General features: G+C 35.6%; 1 protein-coding gene across 4 annotated transcripts in view; it reads left to right on the top strand.

Moving 5' to 3' along the window:
- The window catches only part of ANKRD17 (ankyrin repeat domain 17), a 127,793-nt gene that overhangs the window by 90,522 nt on the left and 17,846 nt on the right, over window positions 1-19,425 (top strand). For all 4 annotated transcript variants that reach the window (XM_077750272.1, XM_077750263.1, XM_077750254.1 and 1 more), the window contains 7 exons: window positions 123-218; window positions 1,426-1,542; window positions 11,233-11,404; window positions 12,770-13,217; window positions 13,718-13,873; window positions 15,916-16,065; window positions 17,400-19,036. In XM_077750272.1, the coding sequence (XP_077606398.1) occupies window positions 123-218; window positions 1,426-1,542; window positions 11,233-11,404; window positions 12,770-13,217; window positions 13,718-13,873; window positions 15,916-16,065; window positions 17,400-19,036 (2,776 nt within the window). The remainder of the gene's footprint in view (window positions 1-122; window positions 219-1,425; window positions 1,543-11,232; window positions 11,405-12,769; window positions 13,218-13,717; window positions 13,874-15,915; window positions 16,066-17,399; window positions 19,037-19,425) is intronic.

The raw sequence follows: 19,425 nt of genomic DNA, 5'->3' as shown, positions 1-19,425 counted from the left end.
TATCTAAGTAAGACTTTATTCTGTGGCACTGATGTCAAAGTAATCTTAGTTAAGACACGACTAGATTTTCTGAATCCTGTTAAGAGTCTGTTTTCAATCTGATATTGGTATCTGTTTTTTAGGGTCATGTGAAGGTGGTGCGCTACTTAGTCAAAGAAGTCAATCAGTTTCCATCAGATTCTGAATGTATGAGATACATAGCAACTATCACTGATAAGGTAATAATACTGACTAAATTCATCCCACTATATGAGCTAGGGATCCCATTTGTTTGTGTATGTGTTTATCATGCTAAGAAAAAGTCTTAGTCTAAGCAGCATGTGTGGTTTATAACAGTTTTTTATCTATTATTTGAGACTGCAGTGTTCTATTTAAAAGGTGCTTCAGATTATTTACTTAACTAATGAAACAATAAAACATTCTCTAAGACCTAAACAAAACTGAGAATAGTACTTGTTATAGTCACGGGCAAGGAAACTTTAATGTTTTCAATATAATGTGAAAGTTAGTGTAATTATCAGCTCAAGAATGAATTAGCTAGGCTTTTACAGGAAAAGTATAGAAGGTAAAATAAATCCTACTAGAGATCTAATTGAGATATTCCCCTGGTGATGATTTGATTTGGGGTTTATACTAACATTTGACTAAAATCCTAAGACATGCATCTGAAAATGCAAAGAAGTCAATAAATCTAAAAATGTTTTTCTCAGAAATCATTACATGAAAGCAAGCACTTTTTTTTCATGAGTTTTATTTAACGTAGCTAATTCATGGTCTTGCCTGCCAGTACATTCCTTTATGATAATTAACATTCCTGGATACCACTGTTAGTTTTTGTTTTTGTTTTTTTGGAAGGGTGGAGAGATTAAAAGTAAGGCTTTCATCCTGATGGGGAAATAGTTCTTTCCCATTAATTAGTGTGTCCCGAGAATGAAATCACTGAGAAAAGTATGTATGTCTATGATTTCTTTAAGTGTGATTCTTGCACAGGAAGTTGTAGCAACAGAGCTTAAATATTTGAAATAATTCCTGTCAGTTAAGTTCTTTAATTTTTTAAACACATTTTTTCTTTTTTAACATTGATGTTTCCCTTTAGCCCATTAACCATCTGGCATAAATTATTGAAGCTCTGTTTGCTATACGATTTCTTACATTGAAGTTTTAGGGAGTACATGATTTTAGTTTCTGAAATTCCAGTCAAATGGTTTTAGTTTGAAGGACAGTAGAGGCTCTTTGCTCTTGTGTATCTTAAAAAACATAAACCATTTAGATTATTATTTTATTTGTACACTTTTTTGCCCCACCACTGATGTTTATTGCTTATGTTCAGTCAAGTACCTAAATTAATTATCTTTGTGTTTTCAGGAGTCTCTCTAAATGTGAATTGTTTTTTGAGGCTGCAGACATCTTAATTTTTTATTTTAGGAGATGCTGAAGAAGTGTCATCTTTGTATGGAATCAATAGTACAAGCCAAAGATAGACAGGCTGCTGAAGCAAACAAAAATGCCAGCATTTTGTTAGAAGAGTTAGACTTGGAAAAGGTAATCATAACCTTTATATGTGAAAAATAACCACCTTTACCCCTTTTCTTTTTCCCTAATTTGTAATCTGTTGTCTTAGGGTTTTGTTTCATTTTGTCTTTTGTTTTTGCTTTAAATCATGTACGTTTCTCCCCCAAGTTTTGTTCAGATAGAATTATGACTGTTTTAAATATCATTAAAAGAATTTTCTTTGCTATCAGATTAACAAAATTTTATTATAGGAATTGCATTCATCTGGAAGTCAGAAAACCTAGCCTCTAATAATCAAGTTGAGTCTTATTTCAATGAATGATCTCTTAATCCCCTTCCAAATTGATCTTTCACTGATCCTAGACCTTGTAATTTGTTGCCAGCAGATTTATCAGCAGTACCAAATGCATTACCAGCACATAACCAACCAGTGAGTTACAGCCTCTTGGTGGAATGTTTAATGAGTACATTTTTTAAATGGATGATTTCTCTTGTACTTTTCTCTTTCAGGCAGAACATCATTCACACCTTTTCTCACGGGGAGTAAAATACTCCAAACAACATTTGGTTTTGACAGTCGCATAGTTCCTACTTTCTCCCCCTTCCTATCAATTAACTCTGTTTTCTGGAATTAATACAAATAGTAAGCACAATAGGAAAAGAGATGGTTGGCATTGAATCTTAATGGAATCCATATTCTGCCACATTTCATCTTTTATAAAAAGGTTAAAAATGCTTTAGATATAATATTAACTATTTAAATTTATAAAGGATATACAGTGGTAATTTTAATCTTTTGATTTGAGTCAACTCCATTCTATTTTATTATACTTACTGACTTTGTTAAATTATGTATTTCAACTTACATAAACAGAGCTGGACTCAGGGCTCAATCTCGCAAACCATGAGACCATGACCTGAGCTGAAACCAAGAGCCAGATGCTTAACTGACTAAGCCCCCATTTTATTCTAATTTAAATGTGAAAATATTATTTTTCGGAATATATATTTAATACTGGACATTCTTCATTTTTTAATATCTGTTTTAATTTCTGTTCAAACAAATTAGCTTTTTTGGTCATTTTGAAATTTTAATTTTTTTAATGTTTGTTTATTTTTGAGAGAGAGAGAGAGGGGGGGAGGGAGAGACAGAATCTCAGCCCAGAGCCCACGTGGGCCTTGAACTCACAGATTGTGAGATCATAACCTGAACCAGAGTCGTATGCTTAACCGACTGAGCCACCGAGGCACCCCATCCATTTTGAGATTTTAAAAGAACATGAGCACGTTGAGAGGTAGATAGTTATTATAATATTTGACCTGTTTCCATATTCAGTTTTATCTAATATTTATTGCCTACTAAGTACTAAGCAGTGTAATAGGGCCAATTTGAATGATAAAATGTATTATTTTGGTCTTCTCACTAAAAAATATTACTCTCTTCCTCTTACAGTTGGAAAAACTCAATCTGTGGGATGTTAAGTAACTTGATTAAGCTAGGGTAGTATTCAAACCCAGTTTTTTTATTCCAAATTCTCAGGGTCCCACTCTTTCCTTAGCATAACATACCTCTTAGTTCTTTTTAGTTCTTTCTTCCCAAAGTATTATAATATCCTGTTTTTGCATTACTTTATTTTTACATTAGAAATCTGTTTCTAAATAAGTTATTTTTTTTTTCATTTTTATCAAATTCTAAAAAGCATTCTTTCTACAGCTGAGACATAGAAATTTGTTTTTAAGTAAAATCTTTAATTTTTTCATGCCTTTGATATTTACATATTACGTTAAATACATCTAGGGATTTAATGCATGCTTGTAGATTATAGAGACAGGAGGCAGTTTATAGGAGATATCTTTTTAAAGACAACTTCAGCTTTTTTCAGTATTATAATGTGTTCAATTTAAACTGAAATATGCATGAAGAAAAACATGTTATTATTGCAATATAACTAAAGTTAACAACCAGGCATGGTAACTAAAGTCTGCACCTCTGCGATTACTTACAAAGCCTTTAAGACTGTATGTGATATGCCCACCCATAATACTTCTTACACCTCTCTGATCTTACTTTTTCATTACTTTCTTTTGGTCATTTTGCTCCATCCACACTGACCATATTGTTTCTGCTCTTGCTGTGCCTTCTGGAGTGAATGTCCCTTCAGTTGCCTCTTACTTTAGTCTCCCTTCCACAGAAACTCTTGCTAATTTTCTTCTCTTCTTTATTTTTACTCTGTAACATTTGAAATACTGTATTTTATTTAGTTAATCTTGTTTTACTCTCTCTACTGCTACAGTGTATGTATCACAAAATGGTGCCCAGCATGTCATAGGCACTCAATAAATGTTTCTTTCAGCAAATGAATATTTACATATATGGAGATGGTGTACTTTTTATTAAAAAGGGTCATGTGAACACGTTGCTCTAATACTTTCCTCTCTCAGTAATTGATGAATATTATTTTCAATTGCTAGTGATTTAAATAAGTGTAGACTATACTCCATAATAAGTTTGCTTCCAGGTTTTTGTCACTACAGATACTGTTACAATAAAAATTCTTATACCTATTTCCTTATATTTTGGTGCTTTTATTTTTATAGAGGAAGTATCTTCACTTGAGTCAAAATATTTTAAATGTGATACTTCCAAATTATTTTCCTACTATTGCCAGCAATACAAGTGTCATTTTTTTGAATTGTTTCCAGTATTTCTTAACCTTCTTGTTCCAAGAGCCTCAAATTTAAAGTAAGTCAAAAGGAACTGCTTTCAAATGTCATTGCATATTTTTCCATAATATTAAAACTCAGAATGATAAATAATTCTAATCATAAGTTAATTAGATGTAAATTGATTCTGTTGCATACACTAATACTTTAGGAACAATTTTGAATGGAGGCAATGTAGAGATAAATCTCTAGATGGTAGAGGAGGCACTTCTCTCCTAAACTCTACCCCAGTATTTCTGTTTGAAAAAGTATCAGATGGCGATCTGATAGGGTTTGGTTCACTTTTTTTACTTATTTTTTATATCTGGAAAATAGTTTTTTTTTCTTTATTTCTTTTGCCTTTTGAGACACAGTGTATTCTGGCTCTATCATTTCTGATTTAAGAACATCATTGGAGTTGGTCTTGTCTAAGTTGAATGTTCAGTATAGGTAATTGATTGCTTGTATAAAAGTACTTATCTGATCAGCCTTTCTAATTTGAAAGTTTTGGTTAATAGGTTTGTAATAATTGCTGCTGAAAATACTGCCCATTATATTTAGCAGATTCCCTTATCCTTGTTCAGTGAACATTTATTTACTGAACATTTGTGATGTGGAAGAGTGCTTGCTTTGGAGCAGTTTTTCTGGTCAAACTGTGGACTTCTCTTACAGTTAATTGCTTGTTCTCTTAGGACATTAACAACTAGGTTATACTCATGGCTGTTGGTATTCTTAGTGGATACTGTTGGTCTTCATTTTTGATAGATTTCTTTTAACCCTGCACTTTATTACTTACTGTTTCTCCCCTTATCTTTTTCCTTGTAAACTTGCATTACCTATGTAGGGTGTATACTTATAATATTCCTATTAGATGTTTTCCATTGGGCTTTTTTTTGCCATCACCCAAAGCTTTTAAGATGCCCATCCCATAATCTTAATTTTATACATTTCATTCTCTGATTATCTTTTCAGCTTTATTCCCTCTAGAATTCTACCTCCAACAATCCTGACAACACTGCCTACCAAAAAATTGTAGGATCCACCTAATTCTACCATCCTTCACTGTTCCTTACTCTTTCTTTCGCTTTACTCCCACCCATAGCCTAGTAACTAAACATGTAAGAAAAAACATTCACTTGATGGTGAATTTTACTTTAAATGGGTGACAGTGAATCCTTTAATACTACCTAGTAGTTATACTGTGTTTCCCTAATTTCATTCTCCCATTCATCAAGACCACTATTACTTTTTCTCCATTATCCTCTCACTTCATATGTTCCTTTACCCTCAACTTTGGATTTTAGAGTGAGAAAACGGAAGCACCAGAAGTAAACTGTCAGACTTTCCCCCACCCATCTCCCCAATTCTATCCATGTTCTTCTTCTCAGTTACTAAATAAACTTTTCTGTAACCAGTCCATCTGTTGAACTAGATCTGTCACCTTTACTCAAAAACATTGTGGCAAATCTTCTCTTTGTCTTATATCATTTTTCCCTTCCTGTGGGTCTTTCTCATCTTTATACAAGCTTATTTCTCCAATCTTAAAAAAAAAAACCTTTTGATTCCTTCACTTCCTTTCTCTAATTTTCAGCTACAAGCTCATCTCTTTGCTTTCCTTTGCAGGCAAACAGTAACAGCAAACTCATCTATCTTGGCTGTTCTAATTCTTCCTTCTTTTAGAATGTACTCCTGTCAGGCTCTCACAACTCTACCAAAACTATGCTTTTATGGTCTCCAGTGACTTTCATGTAGCTAAACCCAGGGCTAAGTGCTCTATCCTTATTAATGGAGCCTAATAATACCTGACCTATTTCTTCTCTTGACCTCTCATGCACTACACACTCACGGTTTTTCTCTTACCTCCCTGGATGTTACTTCTGTGTCTCCTTTGCTACTTTCTCCTCTTCTCCCCTCTTAGTTGGCAAGCCCCTGGACTCATTACATGATCATCTTCTTTTTCCACAGGGTATCTCATCCTACTTCTTAAATTTAAATACATACCAGCTGATCCCAAAAATATATCGTTGGCACAGCTATCTTCCCTAAACTCATCTCCTATCCTGCTAGTTGTTCAACATGTCCATTTGGATACCAATTGGTACTAGTACTTGTTTCCAGATGTCAATTCCTGATCTTTGCCCCACCCCAAAGCCACAACTCTGTCTTGTAATTGCTTATGGTAAAAGTCTTGAGGTCATTATTGATTCCTCTCTATCCTCCACTATGTTGCATAATCTTGTTACCTTTGCCTTACAACTATATCTAGAATCCTAGTCATTTTTCATCACTTCTCACCCTGGTTCAAGTCTTTAATATCATCTCTTACCTCTATTGCCTAGTAGTTATTTAACTGACCTCCCTGATTCTGTCATCGTGCTCAGCATTCTGTTTTCCATCCTCTTAAGTCATTTAAATTAAATCTGTCACTCTTTTGTTCAAAACCCTACAGCACTATTTCAGACTAAAAGATAAAGTCTTTAAGACACCAAGGTGATCAGACAGACCTTCTGATACTCTGTTGCAATGTCATTTTCTACTATTTTCAGCCACAATGGCCTACTTGAACATACAGTTTATGTACTGGCTGTTCTGTTTGCCTGAAATATTTCAAATCTTTTAGATGTTCTAAATTTACCTTTGTGAAACTTACATTGGTCACCCTATTTAAAATCAAAACCCCCTACCATTCCCCATATACATACTTCTCTTCCCTTTCTCCAGTTTTTTACATTGTATTTAACACCTTTTTGAAAACTAACATATTGTCATCTGTGTGCCTCCCCTAAATTAAATGTTAAGTTTTTTTATAAGCTTCATGAGGGTAGGGATATTTTGTTTAGTTTACTGACTAGTCCTAAAAGATTAGAATCATGCTTAATATATAGCAAATTATCAGTAGATCTTCCTTGGATCCTTCCTTTCTCTTCCCCTGATACTCCTTGATCTATTTTTCTGTTATTGTTACTCATGAGTCAGTAATGAAATCTTGATAATCACTTTCAGCTGTTCACTTACCCTTGTTTCCCATTCCCTACATCCATCAAATGAATTCTTGTAGTAAATTAACTTAATCCAGCACCTGGCATTTAAACCCTCTGTATATCATCACCACCTTTAACTCCGCTTTTGCAGCCTCTGTTCCATTCTTTCCTCTCAGTTATCACTCCTCACCTGAAGTGTAACAGGATGCTTAACAGTCTCCCTATATAAACAAATAGCTTTGACTCCATCACCTTTTGCCTTCGTTTTAGTCTTTCTCCATTCCAATGTAACTTTTCCACAATGCCCATAGTTTTCTAATACACAGGTGGAATTGCGTTACACCCTCCTCAAAAACTTTCAGTCTCTCTTTGTTGTCTGCATGGGAAGATCCAAACATTCAGGTCCACGTAGCTTACTCCTCCAGGTTCATCACTCACTCTGGTTTTCTACTGCTCCTGTATCTTATTAACTTTCATATATCCAAATTTGCAGATGGTATTTCTTTAGTCTGGGCTGCTGCTTCTCAAATACTTAAATTTTTATCTTAAAAAGCTTCACTCTCAGATGTCACTTTGTTTCCTAAACCTCCACTAGAAATCACCAGTTAGATTTAGTGTTTTGTTTTCCCAATATTTTTAGAGAATAATCTATGTCTTGTTGATGCTAGTTTTTAAATTTTTAATCCTGAGAACCATTCACCTACTCCCTCACTACTGCAGTGAACTAACTATAGCAGGGTTACCAGTGACATCTTAACTGCCAAATCCTATTTTTTTTTTTCAGTTCTTACTGATAACTTGTGATACTTATCATTGTTGATTACCTGCCTTCATAAAACTCTTCTCACTGAAGCCATTTTCTCTTGATTGTCTTCCTCTGCCTGATTATGCCTTTCTAAAGTCTCATTTGCTCTTCCTTTTAAACATTGGATATCCCCCTCATGTATATATACACACACACATAAATTCATATAGTTAATAACATTTTCCCTTTGGTGATCCATTAGTTTCATAACCACCTGCAAACTTATGATACTCCTTAATAAATATGTATCTACCTTATCTAATACTGCTTAATTTTTTAGAGCTTCATGCCTTTGTTGGTTCTTTCACAGTCATAGTTTGAGATCTCTCCTTCAGAAAGAAATAGTTTCCCTGGGACCTCTGAGTTGGTGCCCTACTTCTAGTGCATTGAAAGGGTTAGTAAGATCTATGAGATTATGAAAATACTAGATAATGCTTAGAATTTACAAGATTTAGAAATGAGCAAATACCGTGCTTTTAGGGCTGAACTCTACTGTGAGTCTGATAATCTAGACTTACTGTTGTCAAAGGGTCAGTCTCCACTGATGGAATTCTGTAAGGCAGGGCACGTTATAGCCAAGACCCAGCTGCACCTATAAACTGGTTTTATATATAATATATATATATAATCTACCTCAGCCCATCATCACTTCTCCCCACATCTAGGCCACATGGGTTTAGATAACGGCTTTCTGATTGAAGTCTTTTTATTCTTAAGGTAGTTCTTTACCTCTTGATACCAGTCACAGTGACCTCCTGCCACCAGACAAAATAAAAAATCCATCCTTGGCTTAACCAATTAAACTTCACATGTAATATTTTGATCACTCATGACCTTTCTCAAGGCTTTTCTGTACATACAGACATGATACAGACAAAGTATGTTTTATTCCTAATTCTGAATTGGAAGGCTTAATTTATTTTTAAAATATTTTTTAATGTTTATTTTTGAGAATGAGAGAGCAGAGAAGAGGCCTAATATATATTTATGGGAATGGTTGCTTTGAAATGTTTTTCTGGCACACCCTTCACTCCACTTCCTATTCCTCCTTTTTTTCACTTAAGCTCTTCCGTCAAAGTCAGAGCTAGACAGGACAACCTCACTCTAGAGTTCAGGGGGAGAGAGCATGTTTTCCTAAGGGCAGGCAGCTAGTTCCATTAAAGCAAGGATTCAGTGAGCAGAGTCACACATGCTTGCTTCCTTTCAAACTCTCCAGTCAGATATTATTCCTCCTTCCATGTAAAGAACTAGGGAGTGAAGGTCAGCAGTGTTTTCTTTCCAGTCCTTCTGCAAGGTCAAAATCTCCTCTCTTACTTGTCTTCATACTGGAGTTTGTGTACTTCTGAAGAACTAGCAAAACTTTCTAGGGCTATCATGCAGATAATTTTTGTATCTTTAACTTTTCTCCTTTTCAGGAAAGGAGAAAACAATACTTTCCTTCTACCTGAGGAAGTATTGTTCTACAAATTCTCCTTAATTATTTCCCTTTTCAGGAACAAAAGATTTCTCTTCACCAGAGAGAATGTAATTATGGTGCACTGCCCGAGAGTGTAAAAACTTCCAAGGTGGGCAGAACCTTTCAGGTACCCAACAGGGATAATTTGAAAAGACAGGAATGTCCCGCAAAAGCAAGAAACTTAACAAAAATGAAATGATTTGCCTTTGGTGCTTATATTTGAGCTTGGTTTCATTAGTTAGCATATGGTGACATTTTCCATAAACTGTCATTGTTTTGACACATTTAAAATATACACATAAAACACAGAACACTAGATTATAGACAGGGAGTACCTAGTTTGAAAACATCGTTTAGAAGACATGGAAACAAAACAGTTTGAAGATGATTTTCTCACATTATGAATCAAAGAGGAAAATTTAATAGTTAAAGTCACTTATTAAGAGATGTTTTTAGGGGCACCTGGGGGGCTCAGTCAGTTAAGCGTCTGACTTCGGCTCAGGTACATGATTTCACAGTCTGTGCGTTCAAGCCCCATGTTGGGATCTGCTGACAGCTCAGAGCCTGGAGCCTGCTTCAGATTCTGTGTCTCCCTCTTTCTCTCTGCCTCTCTCTCACTCACTCTCTGTCTCTCAAAATAAAATAAAAGACATAAAAAATTTTTTTAAAGAGATGTTTTTATACTTTTATTCTTAATTTTTTTGACTATGAAAGTAACACAGAAGTACCCACTTTCACAAATATAAACAGAATATAGTTATATAAAATAAAATTGAAAGCCACCAACGTTCTGCTACCCCTCTTCCAGGCCCGCTCTAGAGGTAGTCAGTAGCTTTGATTTGTATCCTCTTCGCCTTTTTTCTCTATTTCTACAAATAGAACAGTTTCTTTCCCAATAAGTGGATCATTGGTCTTCAATGTGTATTCTTTTCTTCTAACCAGTGTAATTTGGGAGCATTTTACCAAGTACAGAAAACTTACAAAATGTTTAAAAAATGTTTATTTATTTTGAAAGAGTGTGCAAGCAGGGGAGGGGCTGAGAGAGCGGGAGAAGGAGATTCCTAAGCAGGCTCCATGCTGATAATAGCGTAGAGCCCTATGCGGGGCTTGAACCCATGAACCATGAGATCGTGACCTGAGGCAAAATCAAGACTATAACACTTAACTGACTGAGCCATCCTGCTGCCCCATTAATGGTGGCCTAGTATTTTGTGAATGTATTATTGCCTCCATCCTTGGCATTGATAGATTTACCATTATTTCCATTTATTGCCATTATAATCAGTTTTTTAGTGGAAATTATTTTTTCACTATGGTCATTTTATAGAATAAATTTTTTGGATAAGCAGTTTATAATTTTAATAGGACACTTTTGAATTACCTCCTAAAATATAAATATTTGTACCCACATCAGTATAGGAAGGAACTCATTTTCCGAAACTTGTACTAATCCATGGTATCTTTTTTAAGTTTTCAAAATTAATGAATAAAATATGGTAACTTATTATTTTAACTTACATTTTTTTAGGAATTATGAAAGCTATGTATCTGTCATTCATCCATTTTAAAATTAGATTGTCCTATATTGTTAATTTAATCTTGACATTTAAAAATATTTTCTCTTTACAGTGATTTGACTATGATCTTGATCAAACAATAAATTGAACTACATGACTTTGAATTTTATGGTATTCTAGTTCCCTTACAATAAAATTACATTATGTGACAACTTTTTTTTTTTACAAGGTAAATCTTTTTTATTGATCCTTTAACAGTTAAGAGAAGAAAGCCGGAGGCTGGCTTTGGCTGCCAAAAGAGAAAAGAGAAAGGAGAAGAGACGAAAGAAAAAGGAAGAACAAAGAAGAAAACTAGAAGAAATTGAAGCCAAAAATAAAGAGAACTTTGAACTCCAAGCTGCTCAAGAAAAAGAAAAGCATAAAGTTGAAGGTATTTTCTCTAAATTACCATCTACTATGATTTATGTAATACATTGTATTCAAAATGATATTTCCTTAAATATCAGCAACTTAAGGTAAAAGTAGATTTCTGTCATTAAACCTTTAAGTATTATGTGCTATTTTCATTTATTGACTTCTCCCTAGCTTTTTATTTGAAGAATTTCAAAGCTACAAATTGAAAGAATGATAAAATGAACACCTGAGTACCTTCCACCTAGATTTTAAAAATAAACATTTTACCATATTTGCTTAATTTTTTTCTCTCTACTCCTATGTGCATTTTTTTTCGAAGCTATCTGAAAGTAAGTTGCAGACATCTTGACATTGTACCTCTAAAACTCTAACATTTATCCTAGGGATGACATTTGCTTACATAATCACAGTGCCACTTATTATACCTACAAAATCAAGAGTAAGTCCATAATACCATTTATAATCCTAAACATATTTAGATTTTTCTCAAAATGAGGGAATTATTTTACCTAGGTTCTAACTAAAATATTATTTGATATTGAAGATATTGTGAGGAGAAACCATTGTCATTAAACCACCAAATATATATGCAGTGTGTGTGTATGTGTGTAATTTGTCTCTCCTCCAGTCTTTTATTTTGAAACGTTTCAAACTGCAGAAAGGTGTATGGATTAGTATGATGAACACCTAGATTCTTATGATATTTTGGCACATTAGTTTATTTTTCTTCCTTTCTTTTTGAACAGATTACATGTAAGCTGGACACCCCACGCAGAATCACCACTAAATACTTGAATATGTTATTTCCCAGAAAAATAACACTATTTTGTGTAACCACAATAACGTTATTATACCCAATAAATTTCATAATTGTATAATGATATGTAATATATAGCACTTATTAATATTTACCAAATTGTCCCCCAAATATTTTTTATAACTACCTACTATGCATTGTTTAGGACTTAGCACAGAAAGATCAGTCATATCTATTCATTACTAATGAGTGCTGGAATGATTGATGACTTGACATCTAATTGTCATCTAATAGTCGCAGGGTAACTCCTGACTTTATTGTTCTTCAGGTGTTTAAAGCTAAATGTATTCTATGGGGCGCCTAGGTGGCTCAGTTGGTTAAACATCCAACTTTGGCTCAGGTCATGATCTTGCGGTTTCTGGGTTCAAGCCCTGCATCAGACTCTGTGCTGACAGCTCAGAGCCTGGATCTGGATCCTACTTTGGATTCTGTGTCTCCCTCTCTGCCCCTCCCTGGCTTGTGCTCTGTCTCTCTCTCAAAAACAAATAAACATTTAAAAAAACAAAGCTAAATATATTCCAAAAACACTTAGAACTGTCTAATTTGGTATCATTACTTTTACAGATGAGCCTGAAGTCTTGACAGAGCCTCCAAGTGCCACAACCACTACTACCATTGGTATATCTGCAACCTGGACAACTTTGGCAGGTTCCCATGGTAAAAGAAATAATACCATAACTACAACCAGTTCAAAGAGGAAAAACAGGAAAAATAAAATTACTCCAGAAAATGTTCAGATTATATTTGATGATCCACTACCAATCTCATATAGTCAGCCAGAGAAGGTAAATGGAGAGTCCAAGAGCAGCAGTACCAGCGAGAGTGGGGACAGTGATAACATGAGGATTTCCAGCTGCAGTGATGAAAGTAGTAACAGCAACAGTAGCCGAAAGAGTGACAATCATTCACCTGCTGTGGTGACTACCACAATGACCAGCAAGAAGCAGCCATCAGTTCTGGTTACATTTCCAAAGGAGGAGAGAAAATCTGTTTCTGGCAAGACTTCAATAAAGTAAGTTCCAGTATCCATTTTTATTATTTACAGTATTATCATGAAATGCTGTGTTGCTGAATTTTTTTAGTAAAACAAGCAAATTAACAATTGGCAAAATAAGGGTTTGTCTTTGTGATAAAGAAGTCAGTAGTTGCATTTTATTGAAAAATAAGCTATTTTTTAAGTTTCGTATTAATGAAAGGTAAAAATTTTTTTTACTATGTAACTTCTTTATTTTAGTTGTTAAATTTAGCCCATGAAAAGTATTGATTATAGTTTCTCAGGGTTTATTCTTGTAATTTGTCTCAGCTAATTTTGAGCTCTTGATAGTATCTTCTTAAAAATTGGCTGTTCATATTACTGTGCTACATACTGAAAAGTGAAAAATAATTTCTTCATTTGTTCACCATATTTATTCCAAAATAAATAAAAGAATAAAATTATGTGGTAGGTTGCCTCTATCATTTAAAATTCTATATTTGTTCTATATTTAATGTATTTTTCTCCCTCTGCTAAAGATTGTCAGAGACTATCAATGAAGTGACCAGTAATTCTCTGTCTACTTGCACAAAATCTGGTCCGTCTCCCCTTTCCTCTCCAAATGGGAAGTTAACAGTAGCAAGTCCTAAGCGTGGACAAAAGAGGGAAGAAGGATGGAAGGAAGTTGTAAGAAGGTGAGTGACTGTTCCTTGTTTTTCTCATTCTTTTTAGGTGAGATGTTGTTTACCTTACAGTTAGATTCCTCCAACTATTCCAAAGGTTGCAAACAAACTGGTGGTGGCCCTAGGCTGAATCTGATTGTAGCCGACACAGATAGCCTACACTGTATATTAGATGAGGAAAAAAAATAGATATAAGTACTTTTAAAATTAGGAGATTTTACATAAAAAGTTACATAAATGTGGTATCTGCTCACCCCAGATATTTGCTGTTTGGTAGAAAACTAATTTAAGTACTATAAGGTGATCGATTGTGTCTTACTCAACTTTATAATCTCAGAGCCCAGTATGTGGTATCTTTTACATACTTGTAAGTATTTAAAGAATGAATAACTACTGGTTTTAAACTATTCTTGTCTATAAACCATAGGATACCTTTATTTTAAGGATTTTAAGACTAAAATATTTTATTATATTTTACTTGAGATTTTTAATATTATGTATATCAAACAAGTAAAACAGTATCCCAGAAACTAAAAGATGGTAAGATACCACAGAGGATCTATTGTAAATCTGATAACCTATTTTAAAGAACTTCCCACAAATTCTAACAAAAAAATTAAAGTTTTGATTATTTGAAATAAGAGCTGTAATGAACCAAACTTATTCCTATTAATACCAAAATGCACTGTATGGTTTTTTTTTTTTCCTTCATATTTTTGACCAAAGCCTCCCCCTGCCACCATCTCTCTATCTTCATCTCTGTCTCTCTCACATTCATTCACATATAACACATATTCATTCACATATACACACTCTTGTGTACTAACTGAAGTCCATCACATTAGAGTACTGTCTATACAAAAATACAGACGGTAACTCAGTTTTTCTCTGTGTATTTTATATTGTGGTATAATAAGAAATTCTTTTTTTTTTTTTTTTTTAATTTCTAGGAGAGAGAGAGAGAGACAGTGTGAGCAGGGGAGGGTCAGAGAGAGAGGGAGACACAGACTCTGAAATAGGCTCCAGGCTCTGAGCTGGCAGTCAGCACAGAGCCCGACGCGGGGCTCGAACCCACGAACCGCGAGATCATGACCTAAGCAAAAGTCGGATGCTTAACCGACTAAGCCACCCAGGCGCCCCTTTTTTGTTTTTGTTTTTGTTTTTTTTAAATATTTTTATTTATTTCCAGGAGAGAGAGAGAGAGACAGCGTGAGCAGGGGAGGGTCAGAGAGAGAGGGAGACACAGACTCTGAAATAGGCCTAAGAAATTCTTAACTAATTTGAAAATAATGATCATTGACTTAATAGTATGCCCTTCAAAGGAATTATTAAGCAACTTAGTTATGTATATAAAAATGCAGAGGTCATACCTTACCTTTTAAAATATAACATTTTAATTTACTATCTAATCTACCATTCTAAATAAATAATTTGTTCAATAAAGCATAGTTGGCTCATTTTCTAAAGCCTCTAAAAGAATACAAGGTAATGGTACATTTTTAATATCATCCTTTCAAGTTATATATTAGAGAATAAAAAGAATGTACGTCAAACACCCAGATGTGCCTGCAAGAAGCCTTTCTTGTTTCTTCCAGCTGGATTAGGTGTCCCAACCATTGTATCTTTATGATTCCTTATTAGAGCACTCATGGCATGATGTTATTTTCCTACTTGGTATCTACATAGTCAGTATATGTGGGTTGGAATGTACGTCTGTCTTATTTGCCATTAGTATTTGCACTAGCACAGTGCATGTTTACATAGTATGTACTTTATAGATCCTAACAAAGGATGAAAGTCAAAAAAACAAACCATCTTTGGTAATGAGATGAAAACCTGTGATAAAAGCACTTGCTTGCATGCTCTTTTTCTCTCTCCTGTCACTTACTTGCTTTTTATCACCTAGAGTAAGAATAGATAGAAGAGGGTAATACAACAATAATCTATTCTGTATTTACAGAAATGTATTTTAGTAGTCCTCTCTCCTCAGTATTTTAATCATAACCAATGATATTAACGATACAGCTCAATTTTCCTTTGCAACTTTTAAACAGGTCAAAGAAAGTATCTGTTCCATCAACTGTGATATCCAGAGTGATTGGAAGAGGAGGCTGTAATATTAATGCCATTCGGGAGTTCACTGGTGCACACATAGATATTGATAAGCAGAAAGACAAGACAGGAGACCGGATAATAACTATAAGGCAAAATTTTGTCTCTTTTTTTTTTTCTCTCTTTGTGTTTTATTGCACTATACTTTAATGAAATACAAGCATTTGAATTTTCAGTGGAGCTTTGTGTTTAATAGCATACTTTTTTAAAATGGGAATTTGATTGTTTGAGAAGAAAACCTTTCCAGTTTTTTCCCTCTAATAAATATGCTCTGCTCTTATGAAATATTTCAAAGGGCTTTAAAGGAATTTTTCTTTTGTGAGTGTGTGACAAAGATTGAGATAATCTTTTCCTGACACAAACTGTTCATACAACAGTCTTAAAATTTTATTCTGAGACTTTTTAAGAAGGAATAGGTTTCTTACCCATTTTAAGCAGTAGGTTTCCCTTTTGCCCTTAAATTAGCTTTTGAGATTTATCATTCTGAGTTTGTATCCTTAGAATATGAGGTCAGTAATAGATTCAAATCTGAAATGGGTATTTGTCTTATATTGCAGATGTCTGTACCTTAATCCTCTTTAAATAAAGATAAGATATTCTAAGAAATCATAAGTTTATGAAAGGCAGGTACCCCTTGACAGGGTCTGGTAGTTACCTAGTCTACCTCAAAGGAGGCAGTTAGCCATCTCTGTTTTATATTTATCCTCCTCTCCTATCTAATTTTTCCCCTCTCTTGGGATAGGTGGGTAGTCCCAACCTGCTTTATCTAGACAAGAGGGAAGCAGATACCTTCTATGAGTAATTTCCCTCTTAGGGTTTCCTGAAGGCTTTCCTTGCAATCAAATACTTCCCTGAAGATTTAACACTAGGGTTTGACCTGGTGGCCATTGTTGGCACTGTCAGGGTTCCTCTCTCATTCTGAGACATCTTTCCAGAGGAAGTGTGAGAATCAGTCTACTAATAGAGGTTAGTCAGAGGTGGGGGTCATAGATGGGGTTATCTTAGGTACCAGGACTTAAAATAAAATACTATTTTTTTACTCCGTTTTTTTGTTGTTCTTTGTTTACTTCTATTGCCGTTAACATTGATCAACTGTTTAATTATAGTGTCATTATGGATTACATAGGCTTTTAAGTGCAGTGGTTTTTCTAACTGTAACGTGTTTTACGATGGGAAAATGATTTCTTAGTCTAAGGAAACAATAGTAAAATGCGTTTTTGAAAAGTCCTTTGAAAAACATAGCCGCATGCCAGGACAGCTTATTGTTCAGTGTAGAATACCTCAAGAATAGTCAGAAAATGGCTGCTTAACTTTAGTTATTTGTTCTCTGTGTGTATGTGTACACTCACACAAATGAATTTAGGCTGTACCTATTTAAAAAGTAGGGGAAATTGGACCTAACTTTTTCTTCTTGGTCAATTTACAGGGGTGGCACTGAATCAACAAGACAGGCAACTCAGTTGATCAATGCTCTGATCAAGGATCCAGACAAAGAAATTGATGAACTTATTCCAAAGAATCGTTTGAAAAGCTCCTCAGCAAATTCCAAAATAGGGTCATCAGCACCTACCACCACTGCTGCTAACAGTTCCTTAATGGGAATTAAAATGACGACTGTAGCTCTGTCATCAACATCTCAAACTGCCACAGCACTCACGGTGCCTGCAATTTCTTCTGCATCTACTCATAAAACCATTAAGAACCCAGTGAATAACGTGAGGCCTGGTTTTCCAGTTTCTCTCCCATTAGCATATCCTCCTCCACAGTTTGCACATGCTTTGCTTGCTGCTCAGACTTTCCAGCAGATCCGTCCACCAAGGTTGCCCATGACCCACTTTGGAGGTACTTTTCCACCAGCTCAGTCCACTTGGGGCCCTTTTCCTGTCAGGCCTTTGAGCCCTGCCAGAGCTACTAACTCGCCTAAGCCTCACATGGTGCCTCGCCATAGCAATCAGAATAGCAGTGGTTCTCAGGTGAATTCAGCAGGTTCTTTAACTTCAAGTCCAACAACTACAACCAGTTCATCAGCTTCAACGGTGCCTGGTACATCTACAAATGGCAGTCCAAGTTCACCTTCTGTCAGAAGGCAGCTTTTTGTCACAGTTGTGAAGACATCCAACGCCACCACAACAACAGTCACAACCACAGCAAGCAACAACAGCACTGCACCCACAAATGCCACATATCCTATGCCTACTGCCAAAGAACACTACCCAGTATCATCCCCATCTTCCCCGTCACCACCAGCCCAGTCAGGAGGGGTTTCGAGAAACAGCCCTTTGGATTGTGGAACAGCATCTCCAAATAAAGGGGCATCTTCCTCTGAACAGGAAGCAGGTAGTCCACCAGTGGTAGAAACAGCAAACAGTAGACTTTCAAACAGCAGCAGTTCTTCTGGGAGTTCATCAGTTCATTCTACTCAGCAACAGCCTCCGGGATCTGTTTCTCAGGAGCCAAGACCACCTCTTCAGCAGTCTCAGGTTCCTCCCCCGGAAGTTAGAATGACTGTTCCTCCTTTAGCAACAACAAGTTCTGCTCCAGTGGCGGTGCCTTCTACTGCCCCAGTGACTTACCCTTTGCCTCAGACACAAATGGGATGCTCCCAGCCTGCTCCTAAAATGGAAACCCCTGCTATTAGACCACCCTCTCATGGCACAACGGCCCCTCACAAGAATCCAGCTCCAGTGCAGAGTTCATCTGTTGCAGTCCTAAGTGTCAATCACATTAAAAGACCTCACAGTGTTCCCTCCTCTGTCCAGCTACCTTCAACCTTAAGTACACAAAGTGCTTGTCAAAATTCAGTACATCCAGCAAATAAGCCTATTGCTCCCAATTTCAGTGCCCCCTTACCATTTGGGCCCTTTAGCACATTGTTCGAAAATAGCCCTACTTCTGCTCATGCCTTCTGGGGAGGATCTGTTGTTTCATCTCAGTCAACGCCAGAATCTATGCTATCAGGAAAATCCTCATATTTGCCAAATTCAGATCCTTTACATCAGTCTGATACTTCCAAAGCTCCAGGTTTTAGACCACCATTACAGAGACCCGCTCCAAGTCCCTCAGGTGAGTTTGTATTTTCTGACATTCTGCAGCTGTTCATTTATACAAGGGTCAGGAAAACTTCTGGTCATTTTCTAATATTTTTATTCCATGAATGGGCCAGATAGACAGAGATTGCTGTATTCGTTAATTCATATGCTGTTTTGAGTATTAGATGTGTTGAGTATGGTGTTTTTATTTTTTTATTATTACTTATGTTTGCTTATTTTGAGAGAAAGAGACAGTGTGAGTGGGGGAGGGGCGGGGGGGGAGAATCCCAAGCAGGCTCTGTGCTGGCAGCAGCAGGACTCGAACCCACAAAACCTTGAGATCATGACCTGAGCCAAAACCAAGAAGAGTAGGATGCTCAACTGACAGGGCCACCCAGGTGCCCCAAGTATGGTGTTTTTTTT

Source organism: Crocuta crocuta, unplaced genomic scaffold (genome assembly GCF_008692635.1).
Source record: "Crocuta crocuta isolate KB4526 unplaced genomic scaffold, BGI_CrCroc_1.0 scaffold1, whole genome shotgun sequence".
In the NCBI taxonomy this organism is placed as follows: domain Eukaryota; kingdom Metazoa; phylum Chordata; class Mammalia; order Carnivora; family Hyaenidae; genus Crocuta; species Crocuta crocuta.
Note: the sequence above shows the minus strand (reverse complement) of the source record. Positions and strands in the feature narration are given on the sequence as shown.